The sequence below is a fragment of the Schistocerca cancellata genome, chromosome 3, assembly GCF_023864275.1.
Source record: "Schistocerca cancellata isolate TAMUIC-IGC-003103 chromosome 3, iqSchCanc2.1, whole genome shotgun sequence".
Classification (NCBI taxonomy): Eukaryota; Metazoa; Arthropoda; class Insecta; order Orthoptera; family Acrididae; genus Schistocerca; species Schistocerca cancellata.
This window is the reverse complement of record NC_064628.1, coordinates 208189346-208210002: the sequence shown is the minus strand read 5'-3', so window position 1 is coordinate 208210002 and position 20657 is coordinate 208189346. Positions and strand designations below refer to the sequence as shown.

Below are 20657 nucleotides of genomic sequence, written 5' to 3'. Positions count from 1 at the left end.
ATTCCTTGGCATTCACTCCTGGACCAACCTAACAGATACTGTAAGTTATTTCTTCTAATAATATATTTATGAATAGTACTATTGTTTTTGAAATTGATTGATTGTTGACAACAAACTTAAGAAGAAATTACAGTAAATGTATTGTGGGGAGGCTGTTGTCAATATGCCTAACAGTTTAAAGAGTTTTCTGCTAGAGGTTCTAGAATGGACATCACTTACTATCATTATTATACACTTCTGTGCAACAACAACATGTTCCTTCAATGCTGAACTAACCTCCAAGTATAATGCCATAAGACATTAGTGAATGAAAATTGGAAAAGTAAGTCAACTTTTTGACATTTTCATCTATACTGTCTGTTGTTATCTACACTGCAAAAGTTGCAGAGGTTAGCCATTTAAAAAAGATAAGTGAAACGTGACTTCCAGTTCAGGTTATTATCAATATAAACAAGTAAGAATTTAAAGTACCCTGGTTCATTTAATGATTTAGCCTCATGCATCATTTCTAATGGTGTGTCAGACGTTGTGCAGAACTGAATTGCTTGTATTGAATTAAGTTCAGCGACAGTCAGTTGGCAGAGAACCAGTTACAAATTTTCACAAAAATATTATTTACATTTTCAAGTGTTTAAGTTTCTCCATTAGGCTTGATTACAAAACTTGTATCACCAGCAAAGAGAACAACTTCTGCTTTTTGGATAAATTATAGCAGATCATTTATATATAACAAGAACAAAAATACACTCAATATTAATACCTATGGTACACATGCAGTGACTCTTTCCCATTCTGAACATGCTGTTTCATTGTTGTCACTCTCTGTGTACTTCAATGTGACACACTGCATTCTTTTAGGTAGGTAGGATGAAAACCCATTACTAGCAAATTTCCTGCTACCATAATATTTGACTTTCTGTAAGAGAATGTTATGAACTGCAGAATCAAATGCTTTTGACAAATCACGGAGAATATAATTATCTGTATTTTGTCATTTATATTTTGTGTAATCTGCCCCATGAATTGAAAAATAGCATGTTCTGTGGAAGGACTCTTGAAATCTGAATTGAAGCTGATGAAGTTTCTTATTTTGAGACAGGTGTGTCACTGTTGTTGTAAGCATAACATTTTTCATTATTTTTGATAAGGAAGTAAATAGTGCTTGGAAATGATTAACATCTGTCTTACTAGCTTTCTTGTAAAGTGGTCTGACAATAGCAAATTTCAGTCTGTCTAGAAATATCACATATGATATTGATGTACTCTGTATGTAACCAAATACATGGCATAATTTATGCAAAGAACAGGATCTTAGTACTTTACTTGAGATACTATTTACTCTGAGAGTTTTTGCATTCATCCAAGTTAACTACTTTCTTAATTCTTTGGCAGAGTATGGAGTAATTGTGATTTGCTTACATGTATGTTGCACTGCTTCTTGCATATACAAGGGGCTACCCAAAAGAAACTGAACTTTTTATTGAGCTTGTTTATTCACATTTTAAGCACAAAATTTCGGTCCCCTTCAAAGCCATCTCCACTTGACTAATACTCTTGCTTGATTTCCTCTGACAAGCTTCCTTGGGGCAAGGTGAACTTTAAATCTTCCACTGGCTTGGTTGTTGCTTTGATTCAGGATCATAAACATAGCAACAAGTTTCATCACCTATGATAATTTTTGAAAAAAAGTTTGGATAATTTTGGGACTCTTTTTTTCAAAGCACAGCATGTTTCCATGCATCCTTGTTTCTGTTCAGCAGTCAGCAGTTGTTGCACGAATATGGCAGCCACCATTTCAGTCCCAAATCTTGCAACAATTCACTGCACTGAGCTCCAGTATTTTTTTTAAAATGAAACCACTCATACTTCTTTGTTTGGCCTAACCATTTCTTTGATTGCCTTTACCATGGACATGGTATTTAAATTCCTTTGTAAGCTATGACTTTTTTATGTCTTGTTAGCGCAATACTTTACTGTTTTCTCAGGAAAGTAACTGTTAAAGATTGATAGAAACCCATTTATAAATACATCACATTTGGACAATGGAATATCCAGGATGGAATAACAACAGTATGAAATGGATAGACTGCATGTACAGGAGATGTTATAACACTTTGGATCATGTATTGGATACTTCAATACTCAAACAGTGATGTGTCAGATAGTACAAAACCTCTTTCTGTGAATTGGGTCTAAAAGTTTGTCCCCACAGTTGTCAGCATAGCACCAGTAAATTACATACTAAACACTGGGATACTATTTTTGATGTCTATACTTGTATAATCCTATAATGTTCAGCTTATAGTCTCATAATCAATAAAGAAAAGAAAGTTTCTTTAATGAACTGTTGTGTCTAAAAGTAAAGGCGAAGAAGCTATTTATAAATGTTGGGCTAGTGCATAAGTTCATAGTGCTTTCCCATAAGTTTAAGAAACACTACAGACACATTTAACAGAGACTGTAATCATCAATAATATATTCTCCTGCACTATTTCAAACAGTCTGCCAATGATGGAGTAACTTTCTGATTCTGTGACTGTAGAAATCATGTGATTTTGAGGTGAAAAACTTGTCACAGCATGTTGGGAGTGCTTTTCCTCCTGGTTAGGGAGTTCCTTGAAGGTTGCTCAATAGAGAGAAAAGATGAAAATCTGAGGGCACAAGATCAGATGAATAAAATGGATGCAGAATGGCTACCCTAGTCAACTCCTGTACAGTGTTTTTAGTCAGTCTAGAAGAATGCGGGCAATTGTTATTGTGGAGTAGCATCACTTCACGCAGCCTCCCTGGTTGTTGTTCTTGGATCATGTCTGCAAGATGTCTCAGCTGATTACAGTAAACATCAGCAGTGACAGTTACATCTTGGGGAAACAATTCATAGCGCACCATACCATCACCGTTCCACCAGATGCTTAACAGTATCTTTTGTGGAGTTGCACAAATTGCTTTGTTTGAGTTCAAACATTCCTTTCTCTTCCTTATGCTAGCATAACAACACCATTTCTTGTCACCAGTAATGACACAGGATAATGGTTGGTGTTGTTCATGAGCCAATTGATATCAAGCAAGCAGAGATGCACATATGGTGACCCACTGATTTTTGTGATTTTGGCTTAGAGCATGTGATACCTGTACACATTTTTTGAATCTTCACTATCACATGTAAATGTCACATGATTGTGGAATTATCACAGTTCATCTTGTTTGCCAGTTCTTGAATACACTGATGTCAGTCATTGTGTATTAAGGCATTTAAATGACCTTCAAACTTCGAAGCTCTTCCTGAATGTGGAGAGTCACTAATGTCAAAATAATCCTCCTTAAAATGAGAAAACCATTATCTTGCCATGCTCTGCCTAATGGTATTATGCTCATACATGGCACAAATGTTTCTTGCTGACTCCACTGCTGTCACCCCTCTATTCAACTCAAACAGAAGAATATGTTGGAAATGTTTGGATTTCTCCGCTTTCTCTACTTTCTCCATTTTCTAGCATCCACAGCTCCACTCAATCTCTCCAAATGACAAAATGACACAGTATGTAAATAAAATAGCAACCGTGAATTACAAATGAAAAATGACAACTGATAAACAAACTCATAGCAACCGGAATACCATAACAAAAACCAAAAATGCTATGAACTTATGCACCAACATAATAGATAATACCCGATTTGCTTTGGTAATTACCACAACTTGTGTAATAATTCAAAAAACCATTTAAACTATTACACAATACAAATTGGTACATAATCTAATGAACCTTTGACTTCAAAACATGTATATGTGTAAACAGGCATTATCTTCTGAGAATTTACAGCTCATCACAAAGCTCAGGTGACAGTGTATTCGCAATGCAGTTTAAATTTTATTAATCTTGTTATGTTGGCTTGTAATCCAAGCATAAAATATTGAAATTGTGGATTAAATCAAAATTAGAACACTTAATTGGTGATATTAGCATACTTTTTGGATTTTTATAGCACTGTAACAATATGCAAAATTCAGAAAGTCACTTTAAGAGAAAAGTAAACAGTCTAAAATCATATTTTCTATAGAATTTCAAAACAATTGGTAAATTAATGTTCCTTGTACTGTTAAAAAACAAGAATGATCAATTATATTTTTACAGCTATTGATCATTGCACAGAAGCACAATTATTATATGTAAGTCACCAACACTTATTCTGTATTCAACATAAATCTGGTCATTCATTAGTGACTCGCATTAGGAGGTTGAAATGCAAACACCATGCTGACTCTGAACTAAGTCCACTGTGTTTGACACTGACACACCAGAGAAGTGCAAGCTGTTTGAAAGTATCAGTATGCAGATGTGATTCCAAAAAGTTACTTATGTCATTGTTGTTATGGTCTTCAGTCCTGAGACTGGTTTGATGCAGCTTTCCATGCTACTCTATCCTGTGCAAGCTTCTTCATCTCCCAGTACCTACTGCAACCTACATCCTTCTGAATCTGCTTAGTGTATTCATCTCTTGGTCTCCCCCTACGATTTTTACCCTCCACGCTGCCCTCCAATACTAAATTGGTCATCCCTTGATGCCTCAGAACATGTCCTACCAACCGAGCCCTTCTTCTGGTCAAGTTGTGCCACAAACTTCTCTTCTCCCCAATCCTATTCAATACTTCCTCATTAGTTATGTGATCTACCCATCTAATCTTCAGCATTCTTCTGTAGCACTACATTTCGAAAGCTTCTATTCTCTTCTTGTCCAAACTATTTACCGTCCATGTTTCACTTCCATACATGGCTACACTCCATAAAAATACTTTCAGAAATGACTTCCTGACACTTAAATCTATACTCGATGTTAACAAATTTCTCTTCTTCAGAAACGCTTTCCTTGCCATTGCCAGTCTACATTTTATATCCTCTCTACTTCGACCATCATCAGTTATGTTGCTCCCCAAATAGCAAAACTCCTTTACTACTTTAAGTGTCTCATTTCCTAATCTAATTCCCTCAGAATCACCCGACTTAATTTGACTACATTCCATTATCCTCGTTTTGCTTTTGCTGATGTTCATCTTATATCCTCCTTTCAAGACACTGTCCATTCCGTTCAACTGCTCTTCCAGGTCCTTTGCTGTCTCTGACAGAATTACAATCTCATCGGCAAACCGCAAGGTTTTTATTTCTTCTCCATGGATTTTAATACCTACTCTGAATTTTTCTTTTGTTTCCTTTACTGCTTGCTCAATATACAGATTGAATAACATTGGGGAGAGGCTACAACCCTGTCTTACTCCCTTGCCAACCACTGCTTCCCTTTCATGTCCCTTGACTCTTATAACTGCCATCTGGTTTCTATACAAATTATAAATAGCCTTTCGCTCCTTGTATTTTACCCCTGCCACCTTTAGAATTTGAAAGAGAGTATTCCAGTCAACATTGTCAAAAGCTTTCTCTAAGTCTACAAATGCTAGAAACGTAGGTTTGCCTTTCCTTAATCTTTCTTCTAAGATAAGTCGTAAGGTCAGTATTGCCTCACGTGTTCCAGTATTTCTACGGAATCCAAACTGATCTTCCCCGAGGTCAGCTTCTACTAGTTTTTCCATTCGTCTGTAAGGAATTCGTGTTAGTATTTTGCAGCTGTGGTCTATTAAACTGATTGTTCGGTAATTTTCACATCTGTCAACACCTGCTTTCTTTGGGATTGGAATTATTATATTCTTCTTGAAGTCTGAGGGTATTTCGCCTGTTTCATACATCGTGCTCACCAGATGGTAGAGTTTTGTCAGGACTGGCTCTCCCAAGGCCGTCAGTAGTTCCAATGGAATGTTGTCTACTCCAGGGGCCTTGTTTCGACTCAGGTCTTTCAGTGCTCTGTCAAACTCTTCACGTGTTGCATAATATGTGCACTTCTGGTAAAATGTTCCTTACTCTTAAGTTGTATGGGGAATCAGATCACAAAGTCGCTTAAACTGACATGTGTCCTTTTTATTTCTTGCAAATGAATCCTTTATCATAGGAACTGCAACCCAGTGACTGCAAACTTGGAAGCAACTACGCAGTTTTGACATCTTCAAAACCTTCTAGAACAAATATACATACTTTGTGAGTACTCACTTTTTCTTGAACAGAGTCAGAATGAACATAACTGAACACTTGTCAGGAGTGACAGCAGGTGTTAATTTCAGGCACAATGAAAGAAGGTTAGATATTATGAGCTATCCAACCAAGTCCAGGCATAGATAACAGAACATATAAACATTCAGACAAGCATAACTCACACACATGTGGTGATTGTTGTCTCTGGGCAGTAATAAGGTAGGCTTAGCACCATGAGATGACAGTGGCCTCGTCTGCATGAGTTGTGCTTGTGTGAACATAAGTGAGTTCTGATGTTCATGTCTCATTAAAGATTAGTCCAGTAACTCACAGTATCTAACAGCCTTCTGCCACTCAGCACCTCCTCTATGTGATGAGTAGCAGTCTATCCATTTCATAGATTATATCTGGAATTGATGTCAGTCACGTTATACACATCCATCCAATCAGCTGCCTGTAAGGCTGCCTTGAAACTTTCTTTTGTGTTTCTGTTTCCTGATGCCACTTTGCGCTAATCAGATGCATTATTTAAAGTATGGCTACTTGTGCATTATGGCCAGAAAGAGCATTCACTACTGGATAAATGTTTATGTCACTGTTTAAGTGTTCACCCACAAAAATTCTTTCTTAATGTTCTGATGACAGGTGTAATTGCTTGTGTGAAAATTAACAATGGGAATTGGGTTATAAGTGTTCAGTAATATTTCTAATTTCTTTGCCACCATTCACATGATATACCTTGTGGACTGGACAAGTGATAGAAGGCAATGCAGACAAGTGTTAACCTTGTTCACATACTTTTAGAGCTGCCAATCAAACCTGCACAGTATATATGGGTGTTCCTTATTTCTAACTGTGGTGGTGTTACTGTTCTCTCATCTTCAATTTACTCTCCTTGTTGTGCTATTTATGAAATTTACTTGTACCTAGATTTGATCACTGTCAAGATTTTGTAATTCATAACTGTCAAATCTGATGTTCAAACAGTGTTTAACCAAAGTTTAAACTATTGTGTACTGGATATCTATGTCATTAAATGAATAAAAATTTTGACCTTATGCTGCCATTGTCATTCTCCAACAGAAATTTAATGAAAATTGGTCATGAAAGAGGATAATCCTTCTGTTGCCTTAATACGAGACAAGGAAAAGGAAACGGAATATTGCAGTTGCTTTTTCTGTCAATGATGATTTCATTAAAGATATAATAGTGCCTAAGACTGGCCAAGGATGAAGCAAAATAGCCTTATCCATTTCAAACAAATGATACTTGCATTTGTTTGAACTGATTTGGAGAAACCATGGACCACCACTGTAGCCAAACAGTTAGCATCACTGCCATGAGCATGGAAGGATCTGGAATGGGGTCCTCTCAGCCTCGTGAGGTCAAATGGGGAGTTGCTTCCATGAAGTAGCTGTGGCATAATCAGGATTCATGTTATGGCGGTACGACTGGAAGCATCGCTATATAAGTGATATACTAATCACATGTCCCATGGTCATATATTGCTGCTCATACTGTCTTGTAGGAAGCAACTGGCCTGTAGCAACACACCTAAGGTCTAATCCACAAATGGAGTTTACGTTTATGTTTTAGAGAAACCATGGAAGCCTAAATCAGGAATGCAGACTGTGGATTTGAATCTTGCGTATCCCAACTCCAGTGTCTTCACAGATGTCCCACCCTAATGAGTATGAGGAAAGGAGGAATTTTGTTGGACACCTGTGCATATTCAATCCTTATATGTACAAGAGTGCTCATCGATTCTGGTCACACTCTCTCCATATTACAGCACCTGGAATGGTATTCTTTTGCTAAATATGAAGAAATCATGATCATTGTTTATTGAACAGCCTTATTATACTTTGTTGCAGAAGGCACTACACTTTTCTGAGCTAATTTTTGTACCGCAGTTTACATTCATCAGCTTGCTCTTGTCAGCACTGCTAGTAGCGTCTTCAAGTGCTATGTTGTAAGAAAGAATTCCTGACAAGGATACGCCGTACTGCTGCAATCGAGCTGAGATGTTAGTCTTCAGGTCCTCTTGTGTTTGAAAGCATGCACAGTGTATTCAGGTCACACTTAAGACATTGGAAAGTATTTTACATGAAATTTGTTACCAAACATTGAAGAATAACCATTAAACATATGAACTGTATAATAAGTATAGGAACAAAATTTCTCAGAACGGTATTGTAATAAAAATGTTGTTAGTCCACTTGCTATGCAAGATTAGTGTAACAACTCAAGATTTCAATAATTACCTCCACTCTCATGACTGCTACTGTGGTGTTATTTTATAAGCAAGCCTGTGATTGTCTGACTCACACCGAGTTAACAAAAGTCATGGGATGGTGATATGGTGGCAATGGTATCATGTACACGAGGTGTAAAAGAGAAGACTATTGGCAGAGCTGTTATCTGTACTCAGGTGATTCATGTGAAAAGGTTTCCAATATGATAGTGGTAGCAAGACAGGAATTAAAAGACTCTGAATGTGGAATGGTAGTTGAGGCTGGATACATGGGACATCCCATTTTGGAAATCATTAGGGAATTCGGCAGTTTGAGATTCGTAGTGTCAGGAGTGTGGTGAGATACCAAATTTCAATCATTACTTTTCACCATGGACAATGCAGTGGCTGACGGCCTTCACTTAATGATCGAGAGAAGCGTTGTTTGCGTAGAGTTGCTAATGTTAACAGACAAGCAACTCTGTATGAAATAACCTCAGAAATCAATGTGGGACGTTCACCAAACATATCCATCATGATAGTGCAATGAAATTTAGCATAAATGGGCTATGGCAGCAGACAACTGACATGAGAGCCTCTGCTAACAGGGTGACATTGCCTGCAGTGCCTCTCCTGGGCTCGTGGCCATATCAGTTGATCCTAGATAACTGGCAAAATCATGGCTTGGTCAGATGATCCTGATTTCAGCTGGTAAGGGACAATGGTAGGGTTTGAGTGTTGCACAGGCCCCATGAAGCCATGAATCCAAGTTGTCAACAAGGTACTGTGCAAGCTGGTGAAGACTTCAGAATGGTATGGACTGGGTCATTTGCTCCACCTGTACTGATCACTGACTGGAAATGGTTATGCTTGGCTACTCAGAGACCATTTTCAGCCATTCATGGATTTCATGTACCCAAACAATGAAGGAATTTTTGTGGATGACAGTGTTCAATGTCACTGGCCTGTAATTGTTCACTATTGGTTTCAGAAACATTCTGGACAGTTTGAACAAATGGTTTGGCCACCCACTGAAAATTTATGACACATAATCAAGATGTTAGTTCATGCACAAAATCCTGCACTATCAACACTCTCACAATTATGTGTGGCTGAGGAGGTACCATGGCTCATTATTTCTACAAGGGAGTTCCAATGGCTTGTTGAGTTCATGCCATGTTGGGTTACTGCACTATGCCAGGCAGAAGGAGGTCAGACATGATATTAGGAGGTATCCCATGACTATTGTCACCTCAGCATACATAATTGTGATCTCAAGCTCCCAGCAATTGTGTTGATGTATGTAGTTGTAGATGTGAGTGAAGACACCAAGCCCAGTGGAAAATAAACAAGGTAAATTTCTCAGTAGTCTCTCAGAATTGAAAGACCACTGCCATGAATCACTACAATTAAAGCTGTTGTTTTGTACAAAGTTGTTGTATATTTTGTTCTATACAGATTCTTTGTCAGCAGGGTCCCAGTAAATAGATGTGTTAGATAAGAAGCCTTTTGCTTCATGAAACTTACTGTTGTATTATTTGTAAAGTTGTGTTCATGAACTGCTGACTTTTTCAAATCTTGGTTTTTAATGTGTCACTGGTGCTCTGCAGAATGTTTGCAAACTTTACAGATGGACTGACCATTATACTTTTCTCTGCACAGACCAGGAATGTTACAACATTCAGTCACCTCAAGATTCAGACTGTTCTTAAACCATTGCAGAATTTATTATCTTCTTGGTCATTTATTTTGCTACATGGCCTTGCAGAAAGGAAGGCCTACAATAGATGGAAGGTGTCGCAATTGTTTAACATCGTGGTTTCATTTCTTGGAGAAGGCTAATTTCATATATCAATTTCCATAGTGGTTCTTCCAGAACATGTGCTTCACATGTCCAGTATTGGAAAGAAAATTGTCTTTATGAGCAACAGTTGTAGTTCTGTGTATCAATATATTGAAAACTGCTCTCTTCTGAGCCGGGCGACGGAAATTCTGCGTGTTGACTAACAAGTCCATGTGGCTGAGCTACCTATCTAATTTATGTTGAACTAAAATATCTAAAACTGATAAGGTTAGTTCTCTCTCTATCTTGAGTGAATTAAAAGCTATTTACATGCCCGAGAGCGTGCTGAAGAGTTTCAATGCCATGTGGCCAGATCATAAAAATGCTGCCAACAATCAAAGGAAGAACAGTGAAGAGAAACGGATAAAAGGTATGCTCTTTAATATGTCCCATAAAGAAATTGCATACTCTATGGTCAGAATGTCAATAATTTCATAAAATTTTTTCATAAGAAAATAGATGGCCATCAATGTGTGATTAAACAATGTTTAAGTCTCAGGAGGAAAATGGTCTGCCAACAAGATTAATATATAGTCTACAGGAACTTATGTATCCATAGAGGGATTGAAAAGTCATGTATTGAAAAAGTAGTTTAAAGAAGAACATGATACAACCTAACAACACCGAAGATTTTATCTTCATGGCCATTAATTTTGTTAGAATTTTTTTTTTGTTTACAGACAGGACAACCAACAGAACCAATGATAGATCTTAACAAAATATGTGGTTTATGGATTTGAAATCCAGAAGTAAGGAATCAGGTAGTTAGACATTGCAGTCACAGGGTGATCATTGCATCTAGAAAGCCACTACAGCAACAGTCATGGCACTCAATTTCTTCTGGCAAAGACAATGGAGGTAATAATCTAAAACTCAAGTTTTTACTCTAGTTTAAGATGGTAAGAAGGACAAGAACATTTACGTAGTAAATTGTTTACCATTTGAACTATATGCTGATATAATGGAAGAGCTATGCTTATATCTACCATAGGTAAGAGATAAATATATTCTAAAACAAAAAAACAATGTGAATAAATTTGTTACAACTCTATTGTTGCATTTAACAGATAATAATACTTTAAAATGAGGTGCATCCAAAAATTAACAGGAGTTTTTGCTTTTTTTTTTTGGAAAGCACTTTTTCCAAACCTAAAAATAGTTTTGGAACTCAATCTTTGGAATAGCTTATAGCTCTCTCAGTGATGGGCATTTAATCTCATATATGCTTGCAAAACAATGGCTCTAAGGTTTTCTTTATCTTTTTGGAACAGAAAAAAGTGACATGGAGCCCTGTGTGGTGAATACAAGGTTAAGACATAAATACAGTATTATTTTTGGTCAACAATTCATGATTAAACAATGGAGTGTCAGTAGGTGCATCATTGTGGTGCAAAAGCCACAAATTGATTGGGCACAAATCTGGGTGTTTATTTTTCTAATTTCTTCAAAAATGGCTCTGAGCACTATGGGACTTAACATCTGAGGTCATCAGTCCCCTAGAACTTAGGACTACTTAAACCTAACTAACCTAAGGACATCACACACATCCATGCCCGAGGCAGGATTCGAACCTGCGACCGTAGCGATCGCGCGGTTCCAGACTGAAGCGCCTAGAACCGCTCGGCCACTCCAGCCAGCCTAATTTCTTCACACAAACATCATTGAACTGGTAAATAATGCTTCTTATTGATCATCTGATCTTGTGGCAAGAGCTTAGGGCACATAAAGCTGTTAAAATTGAAGAATGTAGTGAGCACAGCCTTCACATCAGGTCACACTTGTTGAGCTTTTTTTTCAGTCTTGGTGATTCAGAATGCTTCCAAGGGTATGACTGAGTTTTAGTTTTGATGTCGTAACTGTAAATACATGTTTAATTATCTGTTATAATACATTTCCGTAGTTCTGTATTGTCCGCAGCTCGTGGTCTCGCGGTAGCGTTCTCGCTTCCTGAGCACTGAGTCCTGGATTTGATTCCCAGCGGGGTCAGGAATTTTTCACCTGCCTCGAGGTGACTGGATGTTGTTGTGTCAATCTTCATCATCATCATTCATCCCCATTATGATTCGAGGAAGGCAACGGCAAACTACCTCCATAAGGACCTCGCTAGTATGGCGGTGCGGGTCTCCCACATCTGTCAAGACGCATGGGACTTCATTTCCATTCCAGTTCTGTATTGTTGTTGACTTCATTTAATAACTCCTGAGCAACTTGCATTTGCTGCTGTTATTGTCTGCAGTTCAACAACTCCAGAACAAATTGTGTTGCCACACATTTCATACCCAAAATATTAAAAAAAAATTATGGCATGAGCCATTTGATATACCAACACCATCAACGACTTTTATGTTTGTGATTCAACAATTGTTCATAATCATTTCATTAATTTTTTTGGATTTCACCAGTTGATGATGTGCTGGGGCATCCAGAGTTGCATGACCTTTTTCCAAATGCTTATATCACTCTAATCACTGTTTTTACTCAGAGCAGATACTAAAAGCAATATTTATCACTTCTAAAACTTTGCTGCACTTTATGCTGCTCTTACAACAAAATTTAATAGAAATCATCTGATCCAACACATGTAACCTTCTTAACATATGACAATGTACTAACTATCTAATATGGCAAACATTGTATAGGTACTTTTCAGACATGAAAAAAAAAAAAAAAAAAAAAAAAAAAAAAAAAAAAAAAAAAAAAAAAAAAAAAAACGGTGAATTTGACAAACACATCATGCAAAATCAGGAAATGCCTGTTACTTTTTGAATACACCTTGTATGCTCCTTTCTCATTTTCCACTCATTGTTTACCTTTCATCAGAGCAAAATGTCAAAATGAAATTCATGATAAATATTTTAATCTAACATAAAAGTTTCTTACCCATGGATATATCAATCACCAAAAGCGCACCTCTTAAATAATTTTTTTACAAAATTTTCATTATATTTTATGCAGTTGGTCCATAATGTTAAAGTTTTTATTGTTGTTTGTTGGTGATTATCTTTGACATAGTTTGTGTGATGGATGATATTTTGTATTTAATTTGTGTAAGTTGGGTTTCGTTTGTAATAGCCAGTGGTATTTAGATTTTTTCTGAGTTTGCTGTATTAGGTCTTTGCTTTTGTTACAGAATATTAGTTTTAGATTTATTGCTGTTGGGTAGGTATCTTGTTTCACATATCTTGTAAACTTGTCAATATTGTAAGTAAAGCATTCTAATGATACATGGTATTTCACAGTTCAGTAACATGGTAGTGGAGCATGGTTCCATGTATCCTGATTGACATGTTTCATGGTTTACAGTTATTTGAAAAATGATATCTTCTCTCAGTATGCTGGCCATGTGTCTGACTTGTTTTCTGGTATTTCTGCAACAGAGTAATCATGGAATTTCATGGTGCTGAGAAATTGCAAAAACACACTATGTGGAAGTTTATGGTTCAAAATTTACTGGTTGTTTCCAAAGGATCTTATGAAGTTTACACAAACAGCTTTCTAAAACAAGAGTCATTGGAAAAGGATGACGCAGCAGATATGTGGGTGAAATTACTGGAATCATTAAACATGAAACAAAGAAAAATGCTCATGCTTTCCAATTGAGATGTTTTAGCTGTGAAGGGTGTAGCCAATTCAAAGGCTTATCATTTTATGTCAAACTGGATGATTCAGTTGTGATTATTAAGTTCCTGGAAAAAATGCTGGATAGTTACAATAGTCTCTGTCAGGCTTGATGTGTGGAACCAGAAGACCAACAAACATTTAATATGTTTGTAGGTATTTTAAAATCTGATGAAAGAGCTTAGCTCAGGGTTTGCTCTGTGCATGGTGATAACAAATGCTAAAGGTGATTGTTATTATCAAGTGAAAGGATCTATCAAACTGGTGCATCAAAAAGGTCTGAAATAATGTTTTAGAGCTGCAGTTATGGAGGGACATATTAGAAAAGACTGTTTTGGCATAAAGAAAAAGTCAACATTAAAGCTTGTGTGCATACACTAGGCAATCTTTTCAGTAATCAAGCTCTTATTAATGAAAGTCTGTATTCTAAGCTCTAAAAAGGCTTGGACTGTTTATTTGTGGGCTATATGACATTTAATGTGTCATGGTGCATAGTTTTAAACATTTTTCACTTTTCCAGCACTTGTTGAAATCCAGGTCAGTAATAATTCCATCTCGAATATCACTTGAAGAAGAAGAGGGCTTTGGTAAATGGTGAGTGACATTCATGTTACATGAAAATGTGCTGCATATGTGTAAATCTAGAAAGAAATTCTTTGACAAATATTGTAATTTAATTCATCCAAGGACAATGAATTTGCCAAAACAGTTACTATTAAGGAAAGAGGCATATGGTCTGTGCAGCTGTTCAAGATGTCAATTCAAGTGAACCAAATGGTAAAATCTTTTATTTCTGATGCTAAGCTGGCATCCATCATTCACTGCAAATCTGAGATCAGCAAATGGGTCATCAAAATAAGTATCATGTCAATGAATTTCTGATGAGAAAGGAATCAGTGTGAAGTTTAATGATGAGTTTTGTGGTTCATCTATTGAAGGGAAGCAACACTGTAACAGTTTCCAGTCATGCCAGCAGTGTTCCAATGAATTTGGAGAAGTAATTCATGCAGATCTGTGTAGATCAACGGAAAACACATCTTTCGGGGGTTCAAGATACTTCATCAACTTCACATGTGATTTTAGAAGACTTCACACGGTCAGTTGTCAAAATGTTTTCTTACTGATGGGCCTGCAGCACATATGAGGTTGAACAATGGCATATTATATATATTCTTCCAAGTTTTTGCTGAGATTGATATTTTATTGATTCATTACATTTACATCGTGATGAGCTTGTGTCTGCCATTTTTACCTCAGATGATCTTGCAAAGATGGTACAATTTTTTTGTAATATTATACAATAAAAGTATATTGCTTAGGTCTACACTTTTTGGATTAAAAAAGACCACTCATTGCAAAGCTGAAGCATTGAGTCATCAACAGGCACATAGAAAAAGAAAGAAAATTTTTTAGTTTTTGGAGTAATTCTTTTTCAGGCTGGTCTGCGTACATGTGCACATGCATACACAAGCACGTGCATGCAAAAATGCCATATGCATGCATGCACACACACCTCCGCGTACGCACGCACGCACGGACAGGGCACCATGTTTACACACAATGCCAGTTGCATTCCTGCATTCCAAACAGTTGGTGGGTTAGGTTGTGGTGGGTGTTGTTTTGGGTGGGCTGTATAGAGGATGGGAGAGATGGGAGGCAGGGAGAGGGGTTTGGGGTGGGTGGCTAGCAGCTCGGAGCTGAGCAATAGTTTGACAGTGGCCATTCACCTGGTGGATAGCTGGTTGGTAGCCATACCAACATAAAAAGCTGTGCAATGTTTGCAGCTGAGCTGGAATATATGATGTGGCTTTCACAGGTAGCCCAGCCTCTGACGCAGTACAATATGCCTGCGACAGGACTGGAGTAGGGAGTTCTGGGTGGCTGGATTTGGCTGGTCTTGTACTTTGGTCTTTCATAGAGAAATGATTCCTGTGGCAATGAGTTTGTGAGTGGGAGAGGCACAGGATGGACTATTACATTGTGTAGATTGGATGGGTAATGGAACACCACTTTAGGAGGGGTGAGAAGGATCTTTTATAGGATGTCCCATTCAGGAGATGATGAGAGATAATTAAAGCTCTGATGAAGGATATGGTTTATCTGTTCCTATCCAGGGTGATACTGGGTAACGAGGGAGGCACTGCTTTGTTGCAGATTGTTGTGGTGGTGAGAGGTTAAGGGTGTATGAGGATATGGCTTCGCAAATCTGTTTGCAGACTAGGTTTGAAGGGAGTGCCTGTATATGAAAGCTTTTGTGAGGCCTTCAGTGTACCAAGCAAGGAGTTCTCATTACTGCAGATACATAGTCCGCAGATGGGCAAGCTGTGTACAGTGCATGCCACAATATATTATGCTATAAAAGTATATCACTTATGTCTAAGTTAATGATTGTTTAGGTTATGTATTAATGTAGTTTACTGAATGGAACTTGCACCATTGTGCCACCTATATTCCATGGAGTGTTTGATATCCTATTTGCATGAATTGTGTTTCTGTGGCATTAGTGGCATCCATGGTGGCCACGAGGTGTAGTGCATGCTTGAGCCAACTCTCAGTTCCTGACTGCCTGTGTTTACGACCACAGCATTGGATAAGAGCATAACTGGCAACGAGGCAGAGTTAGTGTTGGCGAGGGTTGTAGGTTTCAATAGCTCAGCTGCAGTCTGTTGATATGCTCTGTGTCCTTGTGTTAGTAAGCACATTGTTGTATGTAGAGACCTACCATTGTTGTGGTTATTGCATAGGCCACAGTCAATATACAGGGTTGCGTAATTTGTAGCATAGAGTAGTGGTTATTCAGTGGTCAGTTGTTCTCTATTTTATGTAGCTTCACCATTGTCAGCAAGGTGGTTAACAGTGCCTTAAAGTGGTGAAAGATGACTTGAAAATGTTTACTTCAAGTTATACAAAGGGAATGCTGATATAGCATGCTGCCATCAAGAAGTTGTGTGGTGTTGCCATTGTGGAATGCTGTAAGGACTGGTTACAACAGCAACATGGGTTGTTTAAGTCTATTATTTGTAAAGAAGTGTTATTACAGATACCTGCCATCGTAAAGTGATGAAAATGACCATTACCAAGTTGGTGGTCACCACTCAAGAGTGTGGTATGTGTCGATTTTCTTGGTGTTATTGGATTAATCAAAAAGGGAAGAACTAACGTGCTGGTGAGGTGGTCTGGTTTCCAAAACAATGAAACTTAGAGTGTGGAACATTGACACATCCCTATGACATGTTGTCGGATGGTTAGACTGTACCCATCAGTGCAGGACATTGTGAGATCAGCTGCCTTGTTTGCAGTTGGCATTGGTTTTGTAGGTAATTATAGTGCTGTATTTTTTTTTTGTCATGGCTGGGTTATTGCAGAGCAAATCTGTGTGAAGTAGGGTACTTCACCTGTGTACAATAGTGAAGCAGTGCACACATTAGTTAGTTATTTTAATTAATGGTGACTGACTGTAACTATTGTTCTGTTTATGGTCACACTGTCTTACTTGACTTGTTCTGCACAGTGCCCTACAGTTAATCACACTAAAGCCTGTCCTATTTTTGTCCTTGCTTACATAGCCAGTCCAATTATGGTTAAGTTTATTGGCATCTGTAGCTGATTTTGTGATTCTGTGGACATAAGGTCAGCTTGTGTGGCAGTAACTTATTTGTATTTGAGCAGAGTACCTATGAGTTTGACCAGTCTTAAACTTTTTCTAAAGTATAGTAAGTTTTAAAAATTTTGTTGCTACAGCTTTAGCTCCGGTTCCCCTGCTATTTAAGTTGTTTGATTGATAAAATTAAGCCCTGGTATTTAAGTTGCCTGCTGCCCTTGAGATCTGTGATACATAAACATATAGTAGTGTTAAGTTGTTGAGTTCCTGGCATTGGCACCACACACCAGAGGCCTTAAGGGGCATACCTGTACCATTTTAAGGAGGGCAGATTCAATAATATTTATCTGTTTATTGAAGTTTAAGCCCTTCTGTTTATTTTAAAGGAACTTTAAGTTTTGTTGTTGCTGTCTACATCTACATCCATACTCTGTAAGCCACCTGACGGTGTGTGGTGGAGGGCACTTTGAGTACCTAAATCGGTTCTCCATTCTATTCCAGTCACATATTGTTTGTGGAAAGAAAGACTGTCGGTATGCCTCTGTGTGGGCTCTAATCTCTATGATTTTATCCTTGTGGTCTCTTTGCAAGATATATGTAGGAGGGAGAAATATACTGCTTGACTCCTCGGTGAAGGTATGTTCTCGAAACTTCAACAAATGCCCGTACTGAGCTAATGAGCGTCTCTCTTGCAGAGTCTTCCACTGGAGTTTATCTATCATTTCCATAATGCTTTCACAATTACTAAATGATCCTGTAATGAAGCATGCTGCTCTCCATTGAATCTTCTCTATCTCTTCTATCAACCCCATCTGGTAAGGATCCCACACTGGTGAGCAAAATTCAAGCAGTGGGCGAACAAATGTACTGTAACCTACTTCCTTTGTTTTCAGATTGCATTTCCTTAGGATTCTTCCAATGAATCTCAGTCTGGCATCTGCTTTATCTACAATTAATTTTATATGGTCATTCCATTTTAAATCACTCCTGATGCCTACTCCCAGATAATTTATGGAATTAACTGGTTCCAACTGCTGATATGCTATATTGTAGCTAAATGATAAAGGATCTTTCTTTCTATGTATTCACAGCACATTACACTTGTCTACATTGAGATTCAATTGCCATTCCCTGTACCATGCGTCAATTTGTTGCAGATCCTCCTGCATTCCAGTATAATTTTCTATTGTTACAACCTCTCGATGCACTACAGCGCCATCTGCAAAAAGCCTCAGTGAACTTTTGATGTTATCCACAAGGTGATTTATATATATCATGAATAGCAATGGTCCTATGACACTCCCCTGTGGCACACCTGAAATGACTCTTACTTCGGAAGACTTCTCTCCATTGAGAATGACATGCTGCGATCTGCTATCTAGTAACTCTTCAATCCAATCACACAATTGGTCTGATAGTCCATATGCTCTTACTTTGATCATTAAACGACTGTGGGGAACTATATCAAATGCCTTGCAGAAGTCAAGAAACATGGCATCTACCTGGGAACCCGTGTCCATGGCCCTCTGCGTCTCGTGGACAAATAGCGCAAGCTGGGTTTCACATGATCGTCTTTTTTGAAACCCGTGCTGATTCCTACAGAGTAGATTTCTAGTCATCATTATTGGCACCAGATATTTAGTATGTGCTAAGTCACTTGCAGCAGGATGACAGTAGTAACTGAGGTGTTAGTTTCAGGGGTTCTGCCACAGTGTGTTGCAGTTTTGGCCATGATCAAGTCTGAACAGTCGGTCCTGTAGGATAACTCCCTGAGATTTATTTAATGACATTCAGAATTCTGCCAGCAGGACTGAGAGGGCACTTTCAACTTCCCATCATCCAGTGAGTGTTGAGTGTTGGTCATCCTGGGGAGCTTGATCTTTTTATTATTTGTTTATGCAAAGAAGAAAAGAGATTTCATTCAATTCAACCTTGAGAATTAGTACCCAGTCCTCCTCTTCCATCAAAATTGGGTTCAGTAGTATAACATAAAAGTACATGGATTACTTATTATTAGTAGTTGTTTGCAATATTGCAGTATACATTGTAACACCTGAGATGTAAAGCAAACAACTACTATCATATACATATGCCATATATTTGATATTATATGGTAAATGGGAAGGTGTTGAAGTTGAGTGACTGTAAGAGGATGCAAGATGACTTAGACAAAATTTCTAGTTGGTGTGATGAATAGTAGCTAGCTCTAAATGTAGGAAAATTTAAGTTAATGCAGATGAGTAGGAAAAACAAAACCCATAATGTCTGTATACAGCATCAGAAGTGTCCTGCTTGACACAGTCACATCATTTAAATATCTGGGCCTAATGTTGCAAAGTGATATGAAATGGATCGACCACATGAGGATTATGGTAGGGAAGGCAAATCACCAGTTTCAGTTTATTGGCAGAATTTAGGGAAAGTGTGGTTCATCTGTAAAGAAAACCACATATAGGATGCTAGTGCAACCAATTCTTAAGTCTGCTTGAGTGTTTTGGATCCATACCCAGTTGGAATAAATAAAGACATTGAAGCATTTCAAAGGCAGGCTGCTAGATTTGTTACCAGTAGGTCTAAATAACATGCAAATGTTGTGGAGATGCTTCAAGAACTCAAATGGGAATTCCTGGAGGGAAAGTGATGTTCTTTTCGAGGAACACTATGGAGAAACTTTAGAGAACTGGCAGAACAATTCTGCTGCCATGAATATAAATTTACTGTAAGGATCCAGAAGATAAGATATGAGAAATTAGGATTTGTATGGAGGCATATAGACAGCTGTTTTTCCCTCGCTCTACTTCTGAGTGGAACAGGAAAGAAAATTACTAATTGTGGTACAGGGTACCCTCCACCAGATGCTGTATGGTGGCTTGCTGGCTGTGTATGTAGACACAGGTGTAGATGGATACTGAAACATAAACTAAACACCCATTAACACAGAAATAAGCAATATACTCCTGCTGCATAATATATTGTGGTGTATGATAGAGAACAAACAACTAATAACCCAAATGTAAGCAATATACGTTTATCACATAATAGCATTAAAAAAATCCAGCTTTTCAGGATCACTTGCAAATAGTAAAAATTGCTGAAATGAACTCTTCATGATGTAAATATAATGAGTTAATAAAGTGTCAATTGCAGCAAAAGCTTGGAAGATATTATATGATAATATGTCCAAAAGATACAATAATGTTACAAATATTTAAAATCCAGAGTGGTTATCCATTTATAATTTTTCATTGTGATGATGGTCATAAATTTTACAATGACAGGATTTGAGAT

General features: G+C 37.6%; 1 protein-coding gene across 1 annotated transcript in view; it reads right to left on the bottom strand.

Annotated features, from left to right (window-relative positions):
- LOC126176226 (spondin-1-like) overlaps positions 1 to 20657 on the bottom strand; it is a 499217-nt gene that overhangs the window by 109882 nt on the left and 368678 nt on the right. Inside the window, exon 13 of the mRNA XM_049923370.1 lies at positions 7983 to 8117. Within this exon, the coding sequence (XP_049779327.1) occupies positions 7983 to 8117 (135 nt within the window). The remainder of the gene's footprint in view (positions 1 to 7982; positions 8118 to 20657) is intronic.